Here is a 21,415-nt window from a genome sequence, read left to right on the forward strand (position 1 = left end):
CGTACGTGGAGAACTTGTTTGCGCAGCAATCGCCGACATAGTGTAACTAAGGCGGAATAAGGGGAACCAGCCCACATTCAACGAGGCAGATGGAGAACCGCCTAAAAACCATCCACAGACTGGCCGGTTCACCAGACCTCGACACAAATCCGCCGGGCGGATTCCTGCCGGGGACCAGTCGCTCTTTCCCGCCCGGAAAGCCGTGCGTTAGACCGCACAGCCAACAGGGCGGGTTCTCTCGTGGTAAGATGCGCAGTGTTCCATCCGAATGGTTCATACCACTGCTTTTAGCATAAGAAATTTATTACATTGTCGAGCGGTTTTGAGCAATCTAGGTCACGCACTTTCCTTGTGAGAGATTTGGAGCTCCGAGGCGTAATAAGGTATCTAGCGTGTAGCGTTACGATAACCGTTTGCAAGGTGTAAATTAATTTATCATTTTAGTGATCGTAAGACGAACCGCAGGCTTCTAGGCTATAACAACACATCGAGATGCTGCACGGAGCGCGGTGGCGCAGTGGTTAGTACACTGGACTCGCATTCGGGAGGACGACGGTTCAATCCCACGTCCGGCCATTCTGATTTAGGTTTTCCGTGATTTCCATAAATCGCTTCAGGCAAAAGTTGGGTCGGTTCCTTTGAAAGAGCACGGCTGACTTCCTTCCCTAATCCGATGAGACCGACAACCTCGCTGTTTGGTCTCTTCCACCAAATCAAATCAAAACATCTGAAATGCTGCCGTCTACTATATAGGTAACACGCCAGCATGTAATACTACCATTTCTAAAACTCCTATCTAGCGCATGTCAGCGCTACAGTGCCTTTCGAAGTATCAAGAGATATTATTTTGAAAACTTCTTTTAATTGATGTTTTTATTCACCAGTGTAACCTTATAACTAGTATTAGTGCAGTCTTTTTCTCTACTTTCAGTTCAGATGTTTTCGTCTTGGTTAAGTATATGTAAATGTGCGTAATACATTTGAATCATCTAGTCCAATTTAGACTCATTCCTGTGTTATAACTGTAGTATGGTCTTCCCTGTTCACCAGCATCACTATGATTAATCTTGTTAGTGAATGAACTTAGCAGCTCTTGTAAGGAAGCTCGGCTGTGATGCTTCCAAGGCTACACCAAAGGGGATTCTTTCGTTGGATTTCCTTTGTGAGAGAAAGTAGAGGACTCGTCATAGAGACCAACAAAAACCAACCAAAACTTTCATAGGGGAAACTGAAACATTTTAGTTTGTTCTACCTTCTGTGACTGTTTTCCGTAAGTATTCCTTTCCAAGATAATTTTCTGAATGACGGCCTTTCCATGAAGCTTCATGTCTTTACTTCATTATTGAATCCTCATTTCGTGCAAAAAATTTTAAATCTTCAAGTCTCTCATTGTAATGTTGTGTACCACAGATTATGACAGGAAAAAGACAACATTTATATCTGCTTTTTCTGAAACTACTGTTTTTGGCTACCGATAACTTCACACAGGAGTAAATATTTTACTTTGCACACACACACACACACACACACACACACACACACACACACACACATACACACACACACATTTGTTATTCTATATTGTAGTGCACTTACAATAACCGGAATACTGAGTTTCAAGTGCAACCATTTATCTGATATGTAAAATATTAATAACATTAATGTACGTCAGACTACGGAATCAGGTAAATGGAAGAGTAGAAATTTGTGTGTGTGTGTGTGTGTTCGCGCGCGCGCGTGTGTGTGTGTCTCTGCTGATAAACTGGACAACAGGCACAGTAGGATAAGCCTTATTTATCGCTATGAGATGTAACTGTGCTCGCTTGTCTCACATTGATTTTGGGTCAGGATAACTGCCTGCAGGAGAAGCGTTGCAGTGGACCTACTAAGACAAAAGTTTGTACTATTTTCAGCTCTTTCTGCTCAATGGCTCGTAAAAATGCGTCTCATGAAGACCTTGATATGGATCAAATGGCGGAGGCGGAGCTCACTCGGCTGCAGAGGCAATATCGCATTATGGAAGGCGACCGCGAGGCCTACTCCCAGGAAACGAGATTGCTGCTGCAGAAGCAGAGGTACGTCGTCACGTTTAGCACTTATACCTTAGCAAGAGACAACGACTACAGATGCTTAGGGAGGCTTGCCGTCTTAACTGAATACTCTGTTAGGTTGCTTTTCTTTCTTGTATTAGTTGTAACCATACATCTGCACAGTGGCCCTTGTTGAATACTGCTTATTTAATTTTAGTGCATTGTCGTAGTCCGTCACAATTTTTCATTTAACTTGCTACGCTAAGCACTTAATGAATAATCTTTCATTTTGCATCTACCTATTTTGATTTTGGTACCTGAATCCATCCAAGTGTCTGTATGTATGTAAGTTCCACAATGCCTCGTGAATCATGGGATCGATTTCAATCTCATAGGAATGGAGGTGGGGGTTAAAAAGTATCATAGCTTACGACGCTTAAATAGCAATACTATATTCATACTTTGCACCTAATTTCAAACCTTTACGAGATTTTTCTTCCTACAAAATCAGTAAAGAAACAAATTTATCGCTTACTACATTTTTGCTGTTTGTGCTGTAAAACTGTCGCATCAGGCATGATGTGTTAATTTATTACTTCCTTACTACTGACTCTATTCGCAACACGTGTTGAAGACAGTATTTATACATCCCACTGATTGTACCTGAAAAAATATATGATTGTACTACACATACTGTAGCTCGGGAAGAGGCCCACGAGAAAGACAGGCTGTGTGATGTACGCAATAGCACGTGGCACTATAGGTCTTACGAGTGCCAGCAGCCGTCTCCGGCGAGTAGTGAACAACTACACTACTGGCCATTAAAATTGCTACACCAAGAAGAAATGTAGTTGATAAACGGGTATTCACTGGACAAATATATTATAATGAAACTGACATGTGATTACATTTTCACGCAAATTGGGTGCATAGAGCCTGAGAAATCAGTGCCCAGAACAACCACCTCTGGCCGTAATAAAGGCCTTGATACGCCTGGGCATTGAGTCAAATAGAGCTTGGATGGCGTGTACAGGTACAGCTGCCCATGCAGCTTCAACACGATACCACAGTTCATCACGAGTAGTGACTGGCGTGTTGTGACAAGCCAGTTGCTCGGCCGCCATTGACCAGACGTTTTCAATTGGTGAGTGATCTGGAGAGTGTGCTGGCCAGGGTAGTAGTCGAACATTTTCTGAATCCAGAAAGGCCCGTACAGGACCTGAAACATGAGGTCGCGCATTATCGTGCTGAAATGTAGGGTTTCGCAGGGATCGAATGAAGGGTAGAGCCACGGGTTGTAACACATCTGAAATGTAACGTCCACTGTTCAAAGTGCCGTCAATCCGAACAAGAGGTGACCGAGGCGTGTAAGCAATGGCACACCATACCATCACGCCAGGTGATACGCTAGTATGGCGAAGACGAATACGCGTTTCCAATGTGTGATCACCGCGATGTCGCCAAACACGGATGCGACCATCATAAAGCCGTAAACAGAACCTGGATTCATCCGAAAAAATGACGTTTTCCCATTCGTACACCCTGGTTCGTCGTTGAGTACACCATCGCAGGCGCTCCTGTCTGTGATGCAGCGTCAAGGGTAACTGCAGCCATGGTCTCCGAGCTGATAGTCCACGCTGCTGCAAACGTCGTCGAACTATTCGTGCAGATGGTTGTTGTCTTGAAAACGTCCCCATCTGTTGACTCAGGGATAGAGACGCGGCTGTACGATCCTTTACAGCCATGCGGATAAGATGCCTGTCATTTCGACTGCTAGTGATACGAGGCCGTTGGGATTCAGCACGGCGTTTCGTATTACCCTCCTGAACCCAACGATTCCGTATTCTGCCAACAGTCATTGGATCTCGACCTACGCGAGCAGCAATGTCGCGCTACAATAAACCGCAATCGCAATAGGCTACAATCCGACCTTTACCAAAGTCGGAAACGTGATATTACGCATTTCTCATCTTTACACGAGGCATCACAACAACGTTTCACCAGGCAACGCCGGTCAACTGCTGTTTGTGTATGGGAAATCGGTTGGAAACTTTCCTCGTGTCAGCACGTTCTAGGTGTCGCCACCGGCGCCAACCTTGTGTGAATGCTCTGAAAAGCTAATCATTTGCATATCATAGCATCTTCTTCCTGTCGGTTAAATGTCGCGTCTGTAGCACGTCATCTTCGTGGTGTAGCTATTTTAATGGTCGGTAGTGTATTTCAGACGAGTTTAATAACTATTGACTACGCGTATAATGCATTCAAGCTCTCGATAGCACACAGCAAAGTTAAGACCTTTAGTGGGTACCTTATCAATTACATATTGATTTCCCGTGGACCGTGCACGAAGCAGAACGTTCTAGAAGCGTGGCAGACAAACCGTCTAGGGTAACTTTCGTTAGGAGCTCGTACTTCTCATGGGGCCCGGTTCAGAAGATATGACCTCAAAAACACTGAGATGCGTGAAAAACTTCCACACAATGCATAAATTTTTTATTTATTACATCTTTACTACTAACTCTATGCGAAACACATTTCGCATACAGTATGCACACATATCATGCGATTAACCTGCAAAATTATGTCATTGTACAACACGTAGTTCAGGAGATATGTCATGGAAAAGAAACTGCAGGGCTAAATTCGTTAGAGATATAGGTGATATATATGTACAAATATGAGTGCAATACGTTAAATATATGTGCTTCTGTGACCAAATACATGGATAAAAGCTTCTTCTAAACCCTTGAACCGATTTCAACCACACTTGGTACACAATTACTTACATTCTAGAAAGAAATACTGTGGGATGGGGGGGAGGGGGGGGCACGGAGAGTAAGAACCAGCACACTCCACTTTGGGGAGGGGGGGGATGATAGTGTGGAGAGAGTAGGAGAGGAAGACATGGGCAGACATTGAGGTGGAAATAGGAAATCGACACACACAGAAGGGAGGAGGAGATGGACAGACTGAGGGAACGAGAAATTCACAGTGAAAGGGAAGAGGGCCAGATGGATAGGGTGAGGAGGGAAGAGGTGATGTACAGAGAAAGGAAAGAAGAGGAGATACGCACAGACAGGGATGGGGAGGAGCAGATGTACAGCGAGAGTGGGAGGAACAGGTAGGCAGGGAGAGGGTTAGGAGGTGGGCGGATAGATGGTCAGAAGGAGATGGACAGCGAGAGGAGGCAGGAGGGGATGGATAGGGGACAGGAGGACAGGGACAGAAAGACAAGAAAGGAGTAAGTGGAAGGGAGAGAAGGCGAAGAAAGAGGTGGGCTAACAGATCACGTTGCCGAGCCACGCGGGTACTCAGCTACTAGTATGATAAATGCGAACACTGTGTAGTAACCAGAAATACAGAAACAGAATAACAAATCTAGAACACGAACTCGCGATGTGCTTCTAAAAACGAAGGCCATAAATGGGTTGTCCGGTTATTCGGCTTACGTTGCCAGTATGATAAGGAGTCGAATAAAAGCAAAGTGGAGTGGTTCAGAGACATCAAGAGCGATAGCGAACTTTTTGCTTGAGAATCGCCAGTTTCTCATAGTGATGTGGGCCGGACAAATTCCCAGTGGGCATGACATTGATAAATAGGCATTTGCCCAGCAATTTTACCAAAACGGCTTTAAATGCCCAAAATCTGGAATTTATAAAAAAACTTTTTAAAGTTTTTACAGAGCAAAGAAGGGAAGGCGGAAAGGTGGAAGGAGTATATAGAGGGTTTATACAAGGGTGATGTACTTGAGAACAATGTTCTGGAAATGGAAGAGGATGCAGATGAAGATGAAATGGGAGATACGATACTGCGGGAAGAGTTTGACAGAGCACTGAAAGACCTGAGTCGAAACAAGGCCCGGGAGTAGACAACATTCCATTAGAATTACTGACGGCCTTGGGAGAGCCAGTCATGACAAAACTCTACCATCTGGTGAGCAAGATGTATGAGAATGGCGAAATACCCTCAGACTTCAAGAAGAATATAATAATTCACATCCCAAAGAAAGCAGGTGTTGACAGATGTGAAAATTACCGAACTATCAGTTTAATAAGTCACAGCTGCAAAATACTAACGCGACTTCTTTACGGGCGAATGGAAAAACTGGTAGAAGCGGACCTTGGGGAAGATCAGTTTGGATTCCGCAGACATTTTGGAACACGTGAGGCAATACTAACCTTACGACTTATCTTAGAAGAAAGATTAAGAAAAGGCAAACCTACGTTTCTAGCATTTGTAGACTTAGAGAAAGCTTTTGACAATGTTGACTGGAATACTCTCTTTCAAATTCTAAAGGTGGCAGGGGAAAAATACAGGGAGCGTAAGGCTATTTACAATTTGTACAGAAACCAGATGGCAGTTATAAGAGTCGAGGGGCATGAAAGGGAAGCAGTGGTTGGGAAGGGAGTGAGACAGGGTTGTAACATCTCCCCGATGTTATTCAATCTGGACATTGAGCAAGCAGTAAAGGAAACAAAAGAAAAATTTGGAGTAGGTACTAAAATTCATGGAGAAGAAATAAAAACTTTGAGGGTCGCCGATGACATTATAATTCTGTCAGAGACAGCAAAGGACTTGGAAGAGCAGTTGAACGGAATGGACAGCGTCTTGAAAGGAGGATATAAGATGAACATCAACAAAAGCAAAACGAGGATAATGGAATGTAGTCAAATTAAATCGGGTGATGCTGAGGGAATTAGATTAGGAAATGAGACACTTAAAGTAGTAAAAGAGTTTTGCTATTTAGGAAGTAAAATAACTGATGATGGTAGAAGTAGAGAGGATATAAAATGTAGACTGGCAATGGCAAAGAAAGCGTTTCTGAAGAAGAGAAATTTGTTAACATCGAGTATAGATTTAAGTGTCAGGAAGTCGTTTCTAAAAGTATTTGTATGGAGTGTAGCCATGTGTGGAAGTGAAACATGAATGATAAATAGTTTGAACAAGAAGAGAATAGAAGCTTTCGAAATGTGGCGCTACAGAAGAATGCTGAAGATTAGATGGGTAGATCACATAACTAATGAGGAGGTATTGAATAGAATTGGGAAGAAGAGGAGTTTGTGGCACAACTTGACAAAAAGAAGGGACCGGTTAGTAGGACATGTTTTGAGGCATTAAGGGATCACAAATTTAGCATTGGAGGACAGCGTGAAGGGTAAAAATCGTAGAGGGAGACCAAGAGATGAATACACTAAGCAGATTCAGAAGGATGTAAGTTGCAGTAAGTACTGGGAGATGAAGAAGCTTGCACGGGATAGAGTAGCATGGAGAGCTGCATCAAACCAGTCTCAGGACTGAAGACCACAACAACAACAACAACAACTGTTAGAATGTATAATTTACTAGTCAAAATAAGGGATGGGAGGATATTCCCGATATTACAAGTTAGTAAATGCTTGCACTTAAACCTACACATAACTTCATTAACTAAACGAAACTCCCGTACCAACAGGCCATCAAGGTCCAACGGTACCGACTGACCGCCGTGTCATTCTGAGCCCACAGTCATCACTGGATGCGGATATGGAGGGGCATGTGATCATCACACCACTCTCCCGCCCGTATGTCAGTTAACAAGATCGGAACCGCTGCTTATCAAGTAAGTAGCTTCACAGTTTACCTCAAAAGGGCTGAGTGCACACCGCTGGCCAACAGCGCTCGGTAGACCGGATGGTCACCCATCTAAGTGCTAGCCCAGCCGAAAGCGCTTAACTTCTATGGTCTCACGGGAACCGGCGTTACCACTGCGGCAAGGCTGTTAGCTACACGTATCTTCATTGGATTTACCTATTTTTTTATTAGGATACCAACTTGGTCCCAAGAAAGGTCGCATATTGCTGACAGCTGCTTGTCATTTGTCCTTTTCCTTTTTACCAAGTCTGCTCTTCACTCTCTCTCTCTCTCTCTCTCTCTCTCTCTCTCTCTATCTCTCTTTCTCTCCCTCTCTCTCTCTCTCTCTCTCTCTCTCTCTCTCTCTCTCTCTCTCTCACACACACACACACACACTCAGTCACACACACACATACACACTGCGTTGAACAGCTGTGTCGTGATAATTTGGTATATATACACATAAACATTGTCCTTAGGTCATCGCTTTGAATTGTATCACACCTTATAATTCGTGGCAAATCTCTAAATATTACTGAGGAATGATTATTGATAACAAAATTATTACTGAAAGTATTAGACAGCTGGCATGTGCTTCCTGATGATAAATGTATTCTTAAACGTTAAACTGTTTTCAGTGGAAAAAATATACTCTTCTGGTAGATGTAGCACCATCTGAGACAGATTGTAATTTTCTGCTCTCCTTTCTTTATCTACTCCCGTACGACTGCACTGCTGTGAAGGTAAAATGAGAACACTAACATAAAAAATATTTAATAACAAAGAGTCGATGCCCAAGACACTGGAATCGTTGGATCTACATACCGGTTAGTTCCTAGGGAATCGGCGATTCTTACATCCCCAATTGAAATCATTATCAATAAACGTTTTTTTATTGTAATTCCTCTTATTTTAAGTAAATACTAATGCTATTGCTATTAGTGGAAACAGTAGATGAAATTGTGAGTGAAAAACTACCGTCTTCTCCACTGTAATCTCCAGAAGAAAAGTCAGTCTTATTGAAATTTCGAGCTTTAAAGGAATTCGGTATATCTTCTGTTCCACCTTGCAGCTAATCCCCTTGATCCCGTAATACAGGGTCTTAACCTGAAGCCTATCGGCGTGCCTGATGCAGTAAGGTTTGTGGCACGGCAAAGAACACTGGACTAAATGTTACTCAGGCTCTAGGGTGCTTGATTGATTCAGGGACAAACAAAGAATTCAGTCCAGGCAATTGGTGTGGGAAAGAGTGCCTCATCACCTTCAGGAAGATAGAAAGCGTTGTGTAAATCTTTTATTGTGTTGGGGAGGTTTAAGAGGAACTTGTGAATTGGAGGACGTTGCAATAAAAGTTTTGGGCGTGCCAGTCACATCTGCTGCTACAGAGCGTTTCTTCAGCGCTTTTGGATGGATCCACATTAAAAGAAAAAGGAACAGATTCATATCGGGGACAGCTGCAAAACTAACTTACGACGAAGTTGATAAATGGAACAGGTACGCGACCCAAGCCTGTTGATCCCCCTCCCCCCCCTAAAAAAAAACCATAATGAACAGTCCAACAAAAACAAAATGGAATGGAAACCAGTAGTCAGCGAGGAATCAGAGTCAAAAAGGAGAATATGAGACAGAGTCGGAACGTCACGATTCTTCTTCAACTTGTGAAGATCAAGAAACTGACTGAGAATAATGTTTTAAATGTTTTTGCAGCAGCATAGTACAAGTAAAATACTACCTAAAGGCTAGCTACTTGATGTAAATTACATTTTATTTCAAAAATTATTTTTAACTTTAGAGTTATTTTCTTTTTTAGTATGTAGTATCCCAAGAACTGACCTCATCAAGGGTGTAAAAATTTATACTTATAGTCCACTTTGTTTCCCCTAATAACTCTTCCCTAATCCTGAAGCAGCTTTTTCAGTTTGGTAAAGCAACCACTAAAGAAGCAGTGCTGCAAAACACCATTTCCAATACAAAATATCAGCTTCAATTTTTTGTATACGTGCCACTTATCGATTAATCTTTAAAATGCATTAATTCTGGGGTATTTATGAATTTTGGGACTTTTCCCAGGCTTTTACCCGGGGCATTTGAACCAGTTTACAAATGCCGAGGCATTTTACCCCAATAGATTCTCATTGCAGTAAGTTGTTGTTGTATATTATTCAGTGAAATAAAATCACATTTTGACCGACTTCACATTATACGAGGGAGTGCTGAAAAGTAATGCATCCAAACGTTGTTATTCTGTTCTCAATATCGGTTGAGGTACTACATCGCATGCATATTACTCTTTCGACTTTCCCACTTCGCTGAGGCAACTTGCAACCCTGCACCGGTAGAGCACTCCGACCGTGGTGTGTAACATAACGGTGTGTAATGTAAGTATGTCAGTGCGTGGGAAACAGCCTGCTATAAACTCTCAGAAAGCTGAAAGCACGAATACGAAGAGTTCGTCCAAACATGGACTTTCGTTGCAATGCCAGACCAAACACGAACGCTGTGACATCTTCAACATCCCACACTTTGGACTTACGTCATCGATTACCCTCCATACAGTCCCGACTCGGCCTCATCCGTTTTTCGGCTGTTTCCAAAACTGAAAGAGCACCTTCGGGGACATCACTTTGATACTGATGAAGCGGTGAAAGCAGAGATAAATTAGTGGTTCCCTCAACATAGTCAACCATTCTATAGTGCCTGTATGAACAAACTGGTCTCTCATTGGGAGCATTGTGTTCGTCGCCAGGGTAACTATTTTGAGAAACAAATGGGCAGACATGAAGAATAAGGATGTAGAATGTTATTGAAGTTCTTTTTAATTTAAAAACTTTAAGAATTTCCCCACATAGGAATTGGGAGGCATTAATTTTCAGCACCCTGTCTTATAATCCGTGCCATTTACTTTAATAATATGCCAAGAATGTAGTGAGAGATTTGTCCTTAAATACTGGGTAGATATTCAGGTATTTATATCAGAGTAAACCCTTAACTGAATGAGCTTTACGCACATATTCAATCGAAAAACTTGAAATTATACACGGAAATACCCGGTGACAGCTGAAATATGGTTCCGCTACAGATGCAGTGTTTGTACTATGACAGAAGAAGATTGAAGGAAGGAAGTGAGATTGGGCTTAAGGTCACGCATTGGGAGCATGTTAGAGGAGCACAAGTACGGATTGTGTCAAGGATGGAGAAGGAAATCGGCGCTGCCGTTTCAGAGGAACCATAATTGAATGACTTACTCTGGAAACATCCTATAGTGTCACGATATCGTAATTTATAGGGAACAGGTGTTTTGCAAGTATAACGAGCCAATTCTGAGCACTGAAGGGGTCCCTCATCATGGTTCGGAACCTTTGATGGCTGTCAGTATTCGATGAGGCAGTCTCATTCGGGCCCTTATTATACGCCTTTAGGCTTCGAATACTTTACACTTCACAGCGGTTGAGCCAAACCGCCATCCACCATCATCAAAGAAAAGTAACTAAGGATTTTGAATTACCTTGCTTCTCCCACAGGGACAGCTGAAAAAGCATTGCACTTTGATGCGTCGATTTTCAAACCTTTTCTCGCAAAAGCATACAGCAAATGCAGTTGCAAGAGCTGGCTGCTGGGCCATAGAAATTTATGGCAGTATGACAGATCAGTCTGCTAACCCGAGAAGCTCATAACCGCTTACCTTTCTGAGGCAGAATAAAAATAGTAAGAGAGAGATTCTGTGGTTTCATTAATTGCTGCGTTAAAAATCAATAAACTGAGAGGGTAGGGGAGGTGGATAAGTGGTCAGGGCGGGAAAATCGGCCATTATATTTTTTTGCTCTGAACAGTATTTATGCCTGCCGAGAAGAGGACAGACCAATTCTAATTTACGTCCCTAGTTTTTTTAGTGAGTTTGATAGAGGAAGCCTGTTATGTTATTTTTTGGTAAAAACTCTTCTGATTTTCAACTGTGTAATGTAAGGAAAGTCTTTTATATTTTTCTCGGTATCTCACTTACACTTAGACTAATACTTTTCCACCGCATCAAAGTTCAAACAACCACTTTTGACCTACAAATACAGTTCTTTGTCGTTTACCGGTTTGTAAGATACCCACGTGAACCACTCATGCCTATATGGTGTGCACTCAGGAAAAGTGGTCCCACTACTCGTCGGGAAAGGTGTTTGTCCCAGCAAGAGTTATGACTTCCATGTAGCACGCGTAGTACTAACGATAAGATCGACTCCCAAACCATTTTATATAGTGAGATATCATATGACATTATATCCCACTGTGACGATTTTGAATTCATTAAACGACTATTTAAAACCGCCGTTGTTCTGTCATATTTGACCTAATACAAAAAAAAGGTTGATAACTGTTGCTTAGTACTGTTTCAGGCACTAGGCCATCAAGATACCTAGAAAATATACAGGGTGTTACAAAAAGGTACGGCCAAACTTTCAGGAAACATTCCTCACACACAAAGGAAGGAAATATGTCATGTGGACATGTGTCCGGAAACGCTTACTTTCCATGTTAGAGCTCATTTTGTTACTTTTCTTCAAATCACATTAATCATGAAATGGAAACACACAGCAACAGAACGTACCAGCGTGACTTCAAACACTTTGTTACAGGAAATGTTCAAAATGTCCTCCGTTAGCGAGGATACATGCATCCACCCTCCGTCGCATGGAATCCTTGATGTGCTGATGCAGCCCTGGAGAATGGCGTATTGTATCACAGCCGTCCACAATATGAGCACAAAGAGTCTCTACATTTGGTACCGGGGTTGCGTAGACAAGAGCTTTCAAATGCCCCCATAAATGGAAGTCAAGAGGGTTGAGGTCAGGAGAGCGTGGCGGCCATGGAATTGGTCCGCCTCTACCAATCCATCGGTCACCGAATCTGTTGTTGAGAAGCGTACGAACACTTCGACTGAAACGTGCAGGAGCTCCATCGTGCATGAACCACATGTTGTGTCGCATTTGTAAAGGCACATGTTCTAGCAGCACAGGTAGAGTATCCCGTATGAAATCATGATAACGTGCTCCATTGAGCGTAGGTGGACGAAACTAAAATGAGCTCTAACATGGAAATTAAGCGTTTCCGGACACATGTCCACATAACATCTTTTCTTTATTTGTGTGTGAGGAATGTTTCCCGAAAGTTTGGCCGTACGTTTTTGTAACACCCTGTATACGAAAAACAGACATGACATGCTGTCTGAGGCTTTCCCGGCGCTGCATCTGCTTGATAGGTTCCTGGGGATTACGCCGGATAATACTGTACAAATCGCAGACATGACATGCTGCTGTGCAATGGCACTGGCCACGTAACACCACCACGCTCCCCCCTCCCCCAAGGCACAGAAAAGTGGCCACTATATAATCCTTTAGAAAAACGCATGTTGTTCCCAAATATATTTTCTTTTGCATCTAAAAGTATGTGTTATGGTACCTTATGACATGTAGCTTCAAAATGTGTAGCGGCAAGCAAGTTATAGTTCAATTTCTCTTAGAGTGAACATTATACCATACCTTCTCCTATCTCTGTGTGAGTCCATGGCATATCTTAATCGAGCGGCTAGTTACGCTTCCGGGGGAAATATATGCATAAAAGTGCTACTACAAAACTTGCATACATAAACATCCTGGTGAGTGGCCTACTACATAGATCAAAAGCAGTTTTGCATCACTTCGGTTTCGAGAGTTCCGGAACCTGTACAGAAAACTGGAATAGAGATCAACATAAATATCATTTCCGCCCTTTTTATTGTTCGTGAAAACTGGTAGTCCAGATCGCTGTACACACCGATAGCCGGCCGGAATGAAGGGTAGTTGCCGGCCGGAGTGGCCGAGCGGTTCTAGGCGCTATAGTCTGGAACCGCTCCACCGCTACGGTCGCAGGTTCGAATCCGGCCTTGGGTATGGATGTGCGTGATGTCCTTAGGTTAGTTAGGATTAAGTAGTTGTAAGGTCTAGGGGACTGACTACCTCAGAAGTTATGTCCCATAGTGCTCAGAGCCATTTGAACCATTTTTTACACACCGATACCTCCAATACCCAGTAGCACGTCCTCTTACATTGATGCATGCCTGTATTCGTCGTGGCATACTACCCACAAGTTCATCACGGCACTGTTGATCGAGACTGTCCCACTCCTAAACGGCGATTCGGCGTAGAACCCACAGTGTGGTTGGTGGGTCACGTCGTCCATAAACAGCCCTTTTCAGTCTATCCCAGGCATGTTCGATAGGGTTCATGTCTGGAGAACATGCTGGCCACTAGTAGAGCGCGGAGGATGGCATTCACGTATCGTACTGCCGTTATGGCGTCTTAGACGACTACCAGCGGCGTACGTCGGCCCCACATAATGCCATCCCAAAAACATCAGGGAACCTCCACCTTTCTGCACTTGCTGGACAGTGTGTCTAAGGCGTTCAGAGGGTTTCCTCCAAACACGTCGCCGACGATTGTCTGGTTGAAGGCATATGCGACACTCATTGGTGAAGAGAACGTGATGCCAATCCTGAGCGGTCCATTCGGTATGTTACTGGGCCCATCTGTACCACGCTGCATGGTGTCGTGGTTGCAAAGATGGACCTCATCATGGACGTCGGGAGTGATGTTGTGCATCAAGCAGCCTATTGGACGCAGTTTGAATCGTAACACGTCGTCCTGTGGCTGCACGAAAAGCATTATTCAATATGGTGGCATTGCTAGCAGGGTTGCTCCGAGCCATATTCCGTAGGTAGCGCTCATCCCCTGCAGCAGTAGCTCTTTGCGACCTGAGCGAGGAATGTCATCGATAGCTTCTGTCTCTCTGTATATCCTCCATGTCCGAACAACATCGCTTTGGTTAACTCCGAGACTCTTGGACACTTTCCTTGTTGAGAGCCCTTCCTGCCACAAAGTAACAATGTGAACGTGATCGAACCGCGGTATTGGCCGTCTAGGCATGGTTGAACTACAGACAACACGAGCCGTGTACCTCCTTTCTGGTGGAATGACTGGAACTGATCGGCTATCGGACCTCCTCCGCCTACTAGGCGCTGCTCATGCATGGTTTTTTATATATTTGGGCGGGTTTAGTGACATCTCTGAACAGTCAAAGTGACTGTGTCTGTGATACAATATCCACAGTCAACGTCTATCTTCATGAGTTCTGGGAACCAGGGTGGTGCAAAACTTTTTTTGATTTGTGTACATGACATCTGACAACCACTGCTTAGTAACATATTGTGTCATGGTAGTACGCCACAAGGAATAGCCACATAGGATTTTATATTTTGTAGTAGGCAGCTACAAATAAGGCTAAATAAATGTTCTATCTCTAATTAGAACTTGAGCTGTTGTAAACGTACGTCAAATCTAGATAAGATGAGTCCCGTAGCCAAGACATTGCGGAGATGCGTCAGCATTAAGTTTGACACACTTAATAGTTAATAATGGTCATTTAAGTACAGCTGTGGACGGAAGGAAACAGTTTGATTATACAGCCAAGTCTTCCGCCAAAATCAAAACTGCGTTATAAAATTTAAATGTTATGCACTGTATCTAATGGAACAGCGACGACCATGTATAGAGCAATATTTGACGGCCCAGTTAGCATTTCCTTGCTAGTTCGTAGCCGTTTTCTGCATCTACTGCATCTCTGGACATAGTGTGTCCTACTGGATCTTAGAGATGAGTGTGCCTGATTACAAGGCTTTGGATCAACGTTGGTGCAGTTTTCGTTCGTGGCCTCTAAAGGGGCCTAGCATTATTTTAGATTTGAAAATTTATATCTCATCTTTTGTGATTCCATTAGTGTCCTACCAGCACTGGAGAAAATGTATCCAGCAGAGAAAATTATTTGAAATGTATTGCAAACCCTTGAGAAGGAAGGGTAACGTGTTTCATTCTGTAGCGTAACAGGAAATGTCGGAAATTGGAGAAACGAGCAAGCGAACAAAGTACCCATGGGTGCATGCAGGAAATACAATTTGACACAGCGGGCCATTCCCCTACAGCATTTGGATCAGAGACGTGCGACTGTAAGAGAAGCATTGGTCGTGACAAGTGACCAAGCTATTGGTCTGACTGTAGATAGAGTGCAGCCTTTATTCGCCACGGTGGTGGGCACATCTCATCAGCCTGCTTTTTATCACGGGAAAGGCGCCCGGTAATAATTTGAAAGTAGGCTGTGTGGACCTGCGGCCGTCATGGAGGGCCTGAAACGAGAAAAAATCGCACCCCTAATCCAAGATTGAACCAGGACCTTCCAGGACCGTAGTGTGGTGTTCTACTAGCTGGACCACCACGACCACCAATGTCTAGCTGTGGGGAACAATAAACATGGGTCGGTGGTGCAACTGACCATGGTGTACCTCATACCACTCACCCAGTCACTCCGATTGGATGAAATAACCCTGGTACGTCTCCCAGTAGGGTATAGTCGGCTTGAAACTCTCCCGAGAGGATCGCTCGGCCTGTGATGGCTGTGGCGTACGAATCACTGTACGTCACGTTTCAACTGAACACGACTAAGCTTTTTGGTTGGAAATTTCATTGTGGTTTAGAATAGCTGCTTTATTCGTTTTATCCCAGCGATCAGCCCTCCACAGCAATCTCCCATACTATTTTAATCCTTTTATCTGAGTAGTTGCGTAATTTTCGTAATTGGCTCTATGTGTGTGTGTGTGTGTGTGTGTGTGTGTGTGTGTGTGTGTGTGTGTGTGCGTGCGTGCGAGCTAGAGCATTAGCACATCTTTGCGGCATGTTTACATTTTAATTATAGTTTTTTTTCTTACTCCGCCGCTGTAGTCTCATAAAATTTTGGTACGAGCACTATAGGCTTTGCTGTCGTGGATGCATGCAACCACGTCATATGAAGTTACCTCGACTGACTACTAAACATTCGCCTCTTTCTTGCTGCTCGTAATTTACTCAGCTGACAAATGTGGTACAAGCGAATGTGTATACAAGCACGGCACCACAGACTGATGGTTTACACAAACTTGAAGAGTATCTGCGAAGTTCTGCATGAAGGAATATGTCACCATTGGTTATGCTTGTAGAACGAGTTTTGGTTCGGCTTTATAAACCTTAAAAACAACATTGAGGTAACATCTCCGATTTATTCAAAACATTCGTGGAAGAAGAGGCAAAGATAATACGATACAATTTCAGAACAGTCGATGAAACAGTTTTTCGCTTGGATTCAAACAAATGAAGTTTTTACTCGGAGACTAATGCAGCAAACATTCATATAAACTCAGAAAACTTAGTGGGAACAATACATAGTTTTAATACAAAGCTTTCGGAAACAGTAAAGTTAGACATTTTAAATATAATGACCCTTCGACATGACTGGCATCATGGACACACATTCGTATTACAAGGCAGATTCTGTCTACAGTTGCTTCATATCACTTAAGGTAAATGTGGGGATGATTCCTTTATAAAGGACACTGCACATTATCTACTTCGTCTTTCTCCATCGATAGTTAGAGCTCCTTCTCTAATCACATAGTCGTCACAGAGCGTTAAACCCTAATGTCTCATGCCCTACAGAGGTGCACCTTCAAAACTGAGAATTACTTTCTAAAGTGTATTTATAAAGAAAGGCGTATAGGAGTGTAACATTTCGTCCACATGATTAGAGATGCGGCACCACATTAGTTCTACTGCAAAGAGAAATCGGTCGTGGCTTTAGTAAAGGAAAAATTTCGGAATGCGCCTAAAAAGGTTTAGATTAACCAGTTAAACCCAAATCGTAATGACGTAATATGAATTTGAGTTCACTGTCTGTGAATAAGCGGTAAGTGTCCTAAGAAGTGCACAACACCGATCGCTCTGCCTAGACAGGTGTGGTAGGAAAGATATTGGTAAAAGGGAATGAGTGAGAAAGGGATCGTTCGAGGAGCGACAGGTGATAATTTTACTAGTGTGGAAAGGAGTACTGAATCCTCGCTGGGTACAGCCTAGCTATTATATCCAAAAATCTGTATGCATTTACTATACACTTCGCATTACGTTTCAGTCGACCCCAGCTCACTTGCTGAGTATGACATACACAGAACTGCATTCACAATGATTTATTCACGAGGCTCATACAAACAATATAGAATTTCGGGGATTTTGATAGACTGGCATATGAGGTTCTATCTTTGTGTACGCATAGTAATTGTAATCCACACTATTTTTGTACCATATCTTTGCTTAAAGCAGCATAGATTAGATTAAAACAAAGCCTGTATTACTGGGTAATCTCCCCAGAAATATTTATATGAAATGACTGCATACGTCTGATTTAGATTTCATATAATGTAATAACAATAAACATGAAGTAGTGTACCCATCCATCCAATGATTTCCTTTAACAGGAATATGATAGCAGCACTGGAGAAGGAAAAACAGGAGTTGCTTCAGAATCTACGACTTTCAAAATCAACGCTGAATGAAATGAGAGACAACAAACTAAAAGCTAATATAGCACAGCTGATTGCAGAGGGCGACAGATACGAAGCAGAAATCAAAACAGAAAAGGAACAGGTAGGACATTTTCATTTTTGGAGGACCTGTCTAACTGTTATCTTTATCTTTTAATTATGTTTATCTCAAAAGTAAGTGTTTTTAGCATGTTATGTTGCATCAGGTGGATATTTTCATTATGTGTCCTGATACGAATATCACTGAGGGTGACAGTTACTTCTGATTAAAATCCATTGAGTTGCAGGATAGATTATGATGAACTCATATATTTCCACCAATATTTGCACTGGCGCCAAAGAAACAGGACAAAGCAGCGACAGGTTGCTTACAGACCTACACTAATGTGCACAACGAAGGTATTCCATTTGTGTAGTGTAAATTAAATGTATTATGGACTCTTGAGAAGTATTCATTTATTTATTACTATTATAAAGTTAACGACTTTGTACCCGCGGTTAAAAGACATTTTTAAAAACAATATTAAGTCTCGCGTTTTCTCCTTATGTATAGTTGGTTTAGGTCTGGTTTTTCGTGGGCTCAGGACATACTAGTGGATTGCTCATTTCGTGTTTAGTATGAATGTCCTAGCTTTAGATTATCGGTAAAAGTAATATGTAATAAGAGATTATTATAACAAGAAATGAAAAATTTGTTGCAATAAATATTAAATATAAATTCAAAAAGATACAAGTTCTGAAAGAAATAAAAGTAACTTTAAAATTCTGTTTTTGGATCAATACGTCTACTTTTTCAAACGGGGTTAGAATGAGAGATTATGATGAAGATTATGATGATATGGTTTGGTGTACATTAGTCACTGAATATGGAATTAGACCACAGCATTGGGCCACTGTACCTCTAGGTTAACTGTCACAAACTTTACGGTCTTAGTAAATGTATAAATTACCCAACATATCTCTGCTTCTGAAACAATAATGTTTATTTTTATCTGACAAAAAAAATAGTTCATACAAATGTTGAGTGCCTCAGAAAGCCTTCTCTACTTGCTCTATATAAAATATATTCTAAATGAAATGGTCATGACCAGTTTTTAAAATATGACTTTTGAATCCTCTGCAAATACTCCTAAACATTGTACATAGCAAATTACACATGAGAGCAAAGCAGAGGTGTAGTCAAGTCCAGATTTCGAACGTTACAAATAATGAGAGACAGACAAGGCTGGTGCAAAATGGTTCAGTAATATTTCATATGAAATCTAAACATACAAACAGAGTTGTAACTGGATTTATGTTAACGATCTAATTCGGCGATCGTATTGCCCAGGCATTTAACTGGATAAGCTCCATCTATTTCACACACTTGTTTTTCGGTTGAAGTGGGTGGAATTGTTTCTACCTGAACAAGTCTCTATGTGTAGAGCACCTTTGCTGGTCGTAAAATCCATATCAGTAGCACTGTCAAGTGGGAATATAAGACTCGTCACCCATTTAACAGGCACTTTGAGCCGGTTATGTATGTGACACGGCCTACACCAACAGTGTATAGGATGGAGAAGTCCAGTTATTACAGTAAAGGCATCAGACAGGATGCCCCCATGTCTGTTTGTGGCCAGCTGACATGAGAACTAATTCCATAGGGTCAATACCCGATCATAAGAACCTTCATTTAGCACTATGCTCAGGAACCATGGCGAGGGTGGACTTCGTGTCACGTGAAGTGGAAGCTGGGATGAAGGAGCTAGCCTATGTCAACTGGTATCCAGAGGAATAGGCAGTGATGGTCGTGTCTCGTAGTAGAATGAGGGCAGTGCTGGAGTTGCTAGTGCGATATATTCCATGCGACCATGATTTCGAATATTTGACGAACTGTTTCTGACAACTCCTTGGTCCATGCTGCACAGCGTAATGCAGGAGCAAGCAGGATAACTTAGGATGGCGTACGGGCTATGGACTGCTCGGCTATATGCAGGAACATGCAGTATATGTGTCTATGGCGCAGTGCCATCGGATTGCAGCTGTTGACCAGTTAGAACAGTACGTAGCAATGAAATTTATCTGGGCTTCTTCCCTCATAGTTTCCCACATCTCTGTAGTCAACTGCATTTTGACCTTTCCACCTCAAAAGGGGACAGCAGTTGGAATGGTGCAGTGATCAGGTGCTTAATACCATAATGCGATCAAAATTGTTTCAACACAATGGCATGAATCACAGACCATTACGTGATAATATGATGTGAGGACATTTCTCAAAAGCATAAATAACTGAGAGGGTCGATATCGAAGCCTTTCCTGTGGTTCTAGCCTGTGGGTCACAGATGAGAAGTTAGAGAGAGCATATAGCACAAACAGAACTTTCCTCTTTAACTTGTAGAGTATTTTCAATGTGCATATACTCTCAGGAATGCTCTGGAGAAATAATTAGTAGATATTACCTGATTCCGTGTGCTAGGAACACAGGTACAGAAGGGATTTTCTGTGTCAGCCTTTACGACTAACCTATAAACATGAAGCTGAACCATCGCCTTGATGGAGGACAACACCTAGTGCGTTTGGTGGGGCAACTGGAGCATACATGGCCAAAATATGACTGAAGTAACTACCCTTCAAAATGGCTCTGAGCACTATGGGACTTAACTTCTGAGGTCATCAGTCCCCTAGAACTTAGAACTACTTAAACCTAACTAACCTAAAGACATCACATACATCCTTGCCCGAGGCAGGATTTGAACCTGCGACCGTAGCGGTTGCACGGTTACAGACTGTAGCGCCTAGAACCGCTCAGCCACTCCGGCCGGCAACTACCCTTCATTCTGTTTCTTCCATTGTCTGGAATAGTACGCCTCTCCTTGAATTTAGGTGACAGAGCAAGGAAAACTACTTATAGAAGGCAGGGTCCAATGTCTACTGTTTTTGACAGACGCTGCAGCTACCCGATGAAGATACAGGTTTTGTTGTGTGATTTGGGCTACTTCATGGAATGCGATGGGCAACTCGTCCAACACTATTCATCTAAAGAAGTCGACCTGAAAACATACAGCTGTCTGCTGATCGAAGACAGCTTCTATACTCATACAGATGACAAGGTCGTTCGCGCGTTGAGCAGTAGAATGATAGTGGATATCAGGTGGTAACTGCTGAGAAACAGGGCCTACTGCCGGAGAACGTGACGCTGTGTCTTCGGGGCTGGGGTTTAGACTAGGATCCAAACAATGAAACCAGGGGCTTACTGTCGACCATTAAAAGAAACTGCATACCTTAGAGGTACACACGAAATTTCATAAACAATGGCCAAAGCGTCCTCCTCAATTTGAATATGAATTGCACCGCCGACATTATTTTGGAGGCATGC

General features: G+C 42.6%; 1 protein-coding gene across 1 annotated transcript in view; it reads left to right on the forward strand.

The window, feature by feature from the left end:
- Positions 1-1,926: 1,926 nt before the first annotated feature.
- Positions 1,927-21,415, forward strand: part of LOC126298234 (coiled-coil domain-containing protein 63) — a 244,825-nt gene continuing 225,336 nt past the window's right edge. Inside the window, exons 1-2 of the mRNA XM_049989540.1 lie at positions 1,927-2,075; positions 17,995-18,163. Coding sequence (XP_049845497.1) covers positions 1,927-2,075; positions 17,995-18,163 — 318 coding nt within the window. The remainder of the gene's footprint in view (positions 2,076-17,994; positions 18,164-21,415) is intronic.

The sequence above is a fragment of the Schistocerca gregaria genome, chromosome X (assembly GCF_023897955.1).
Source record: "Schistocerca gregaria isolate iqSchGreg1 chromosome X, iqSchGreg1.2, whole genome shotgun sequence".
Classification (NCBI taxonomy): Eukaryota; Metazoa; Arthropoda; class Insecta; order Orthoptera; family Acrididae; genus Schistocerca; species Schistocerca gregaria.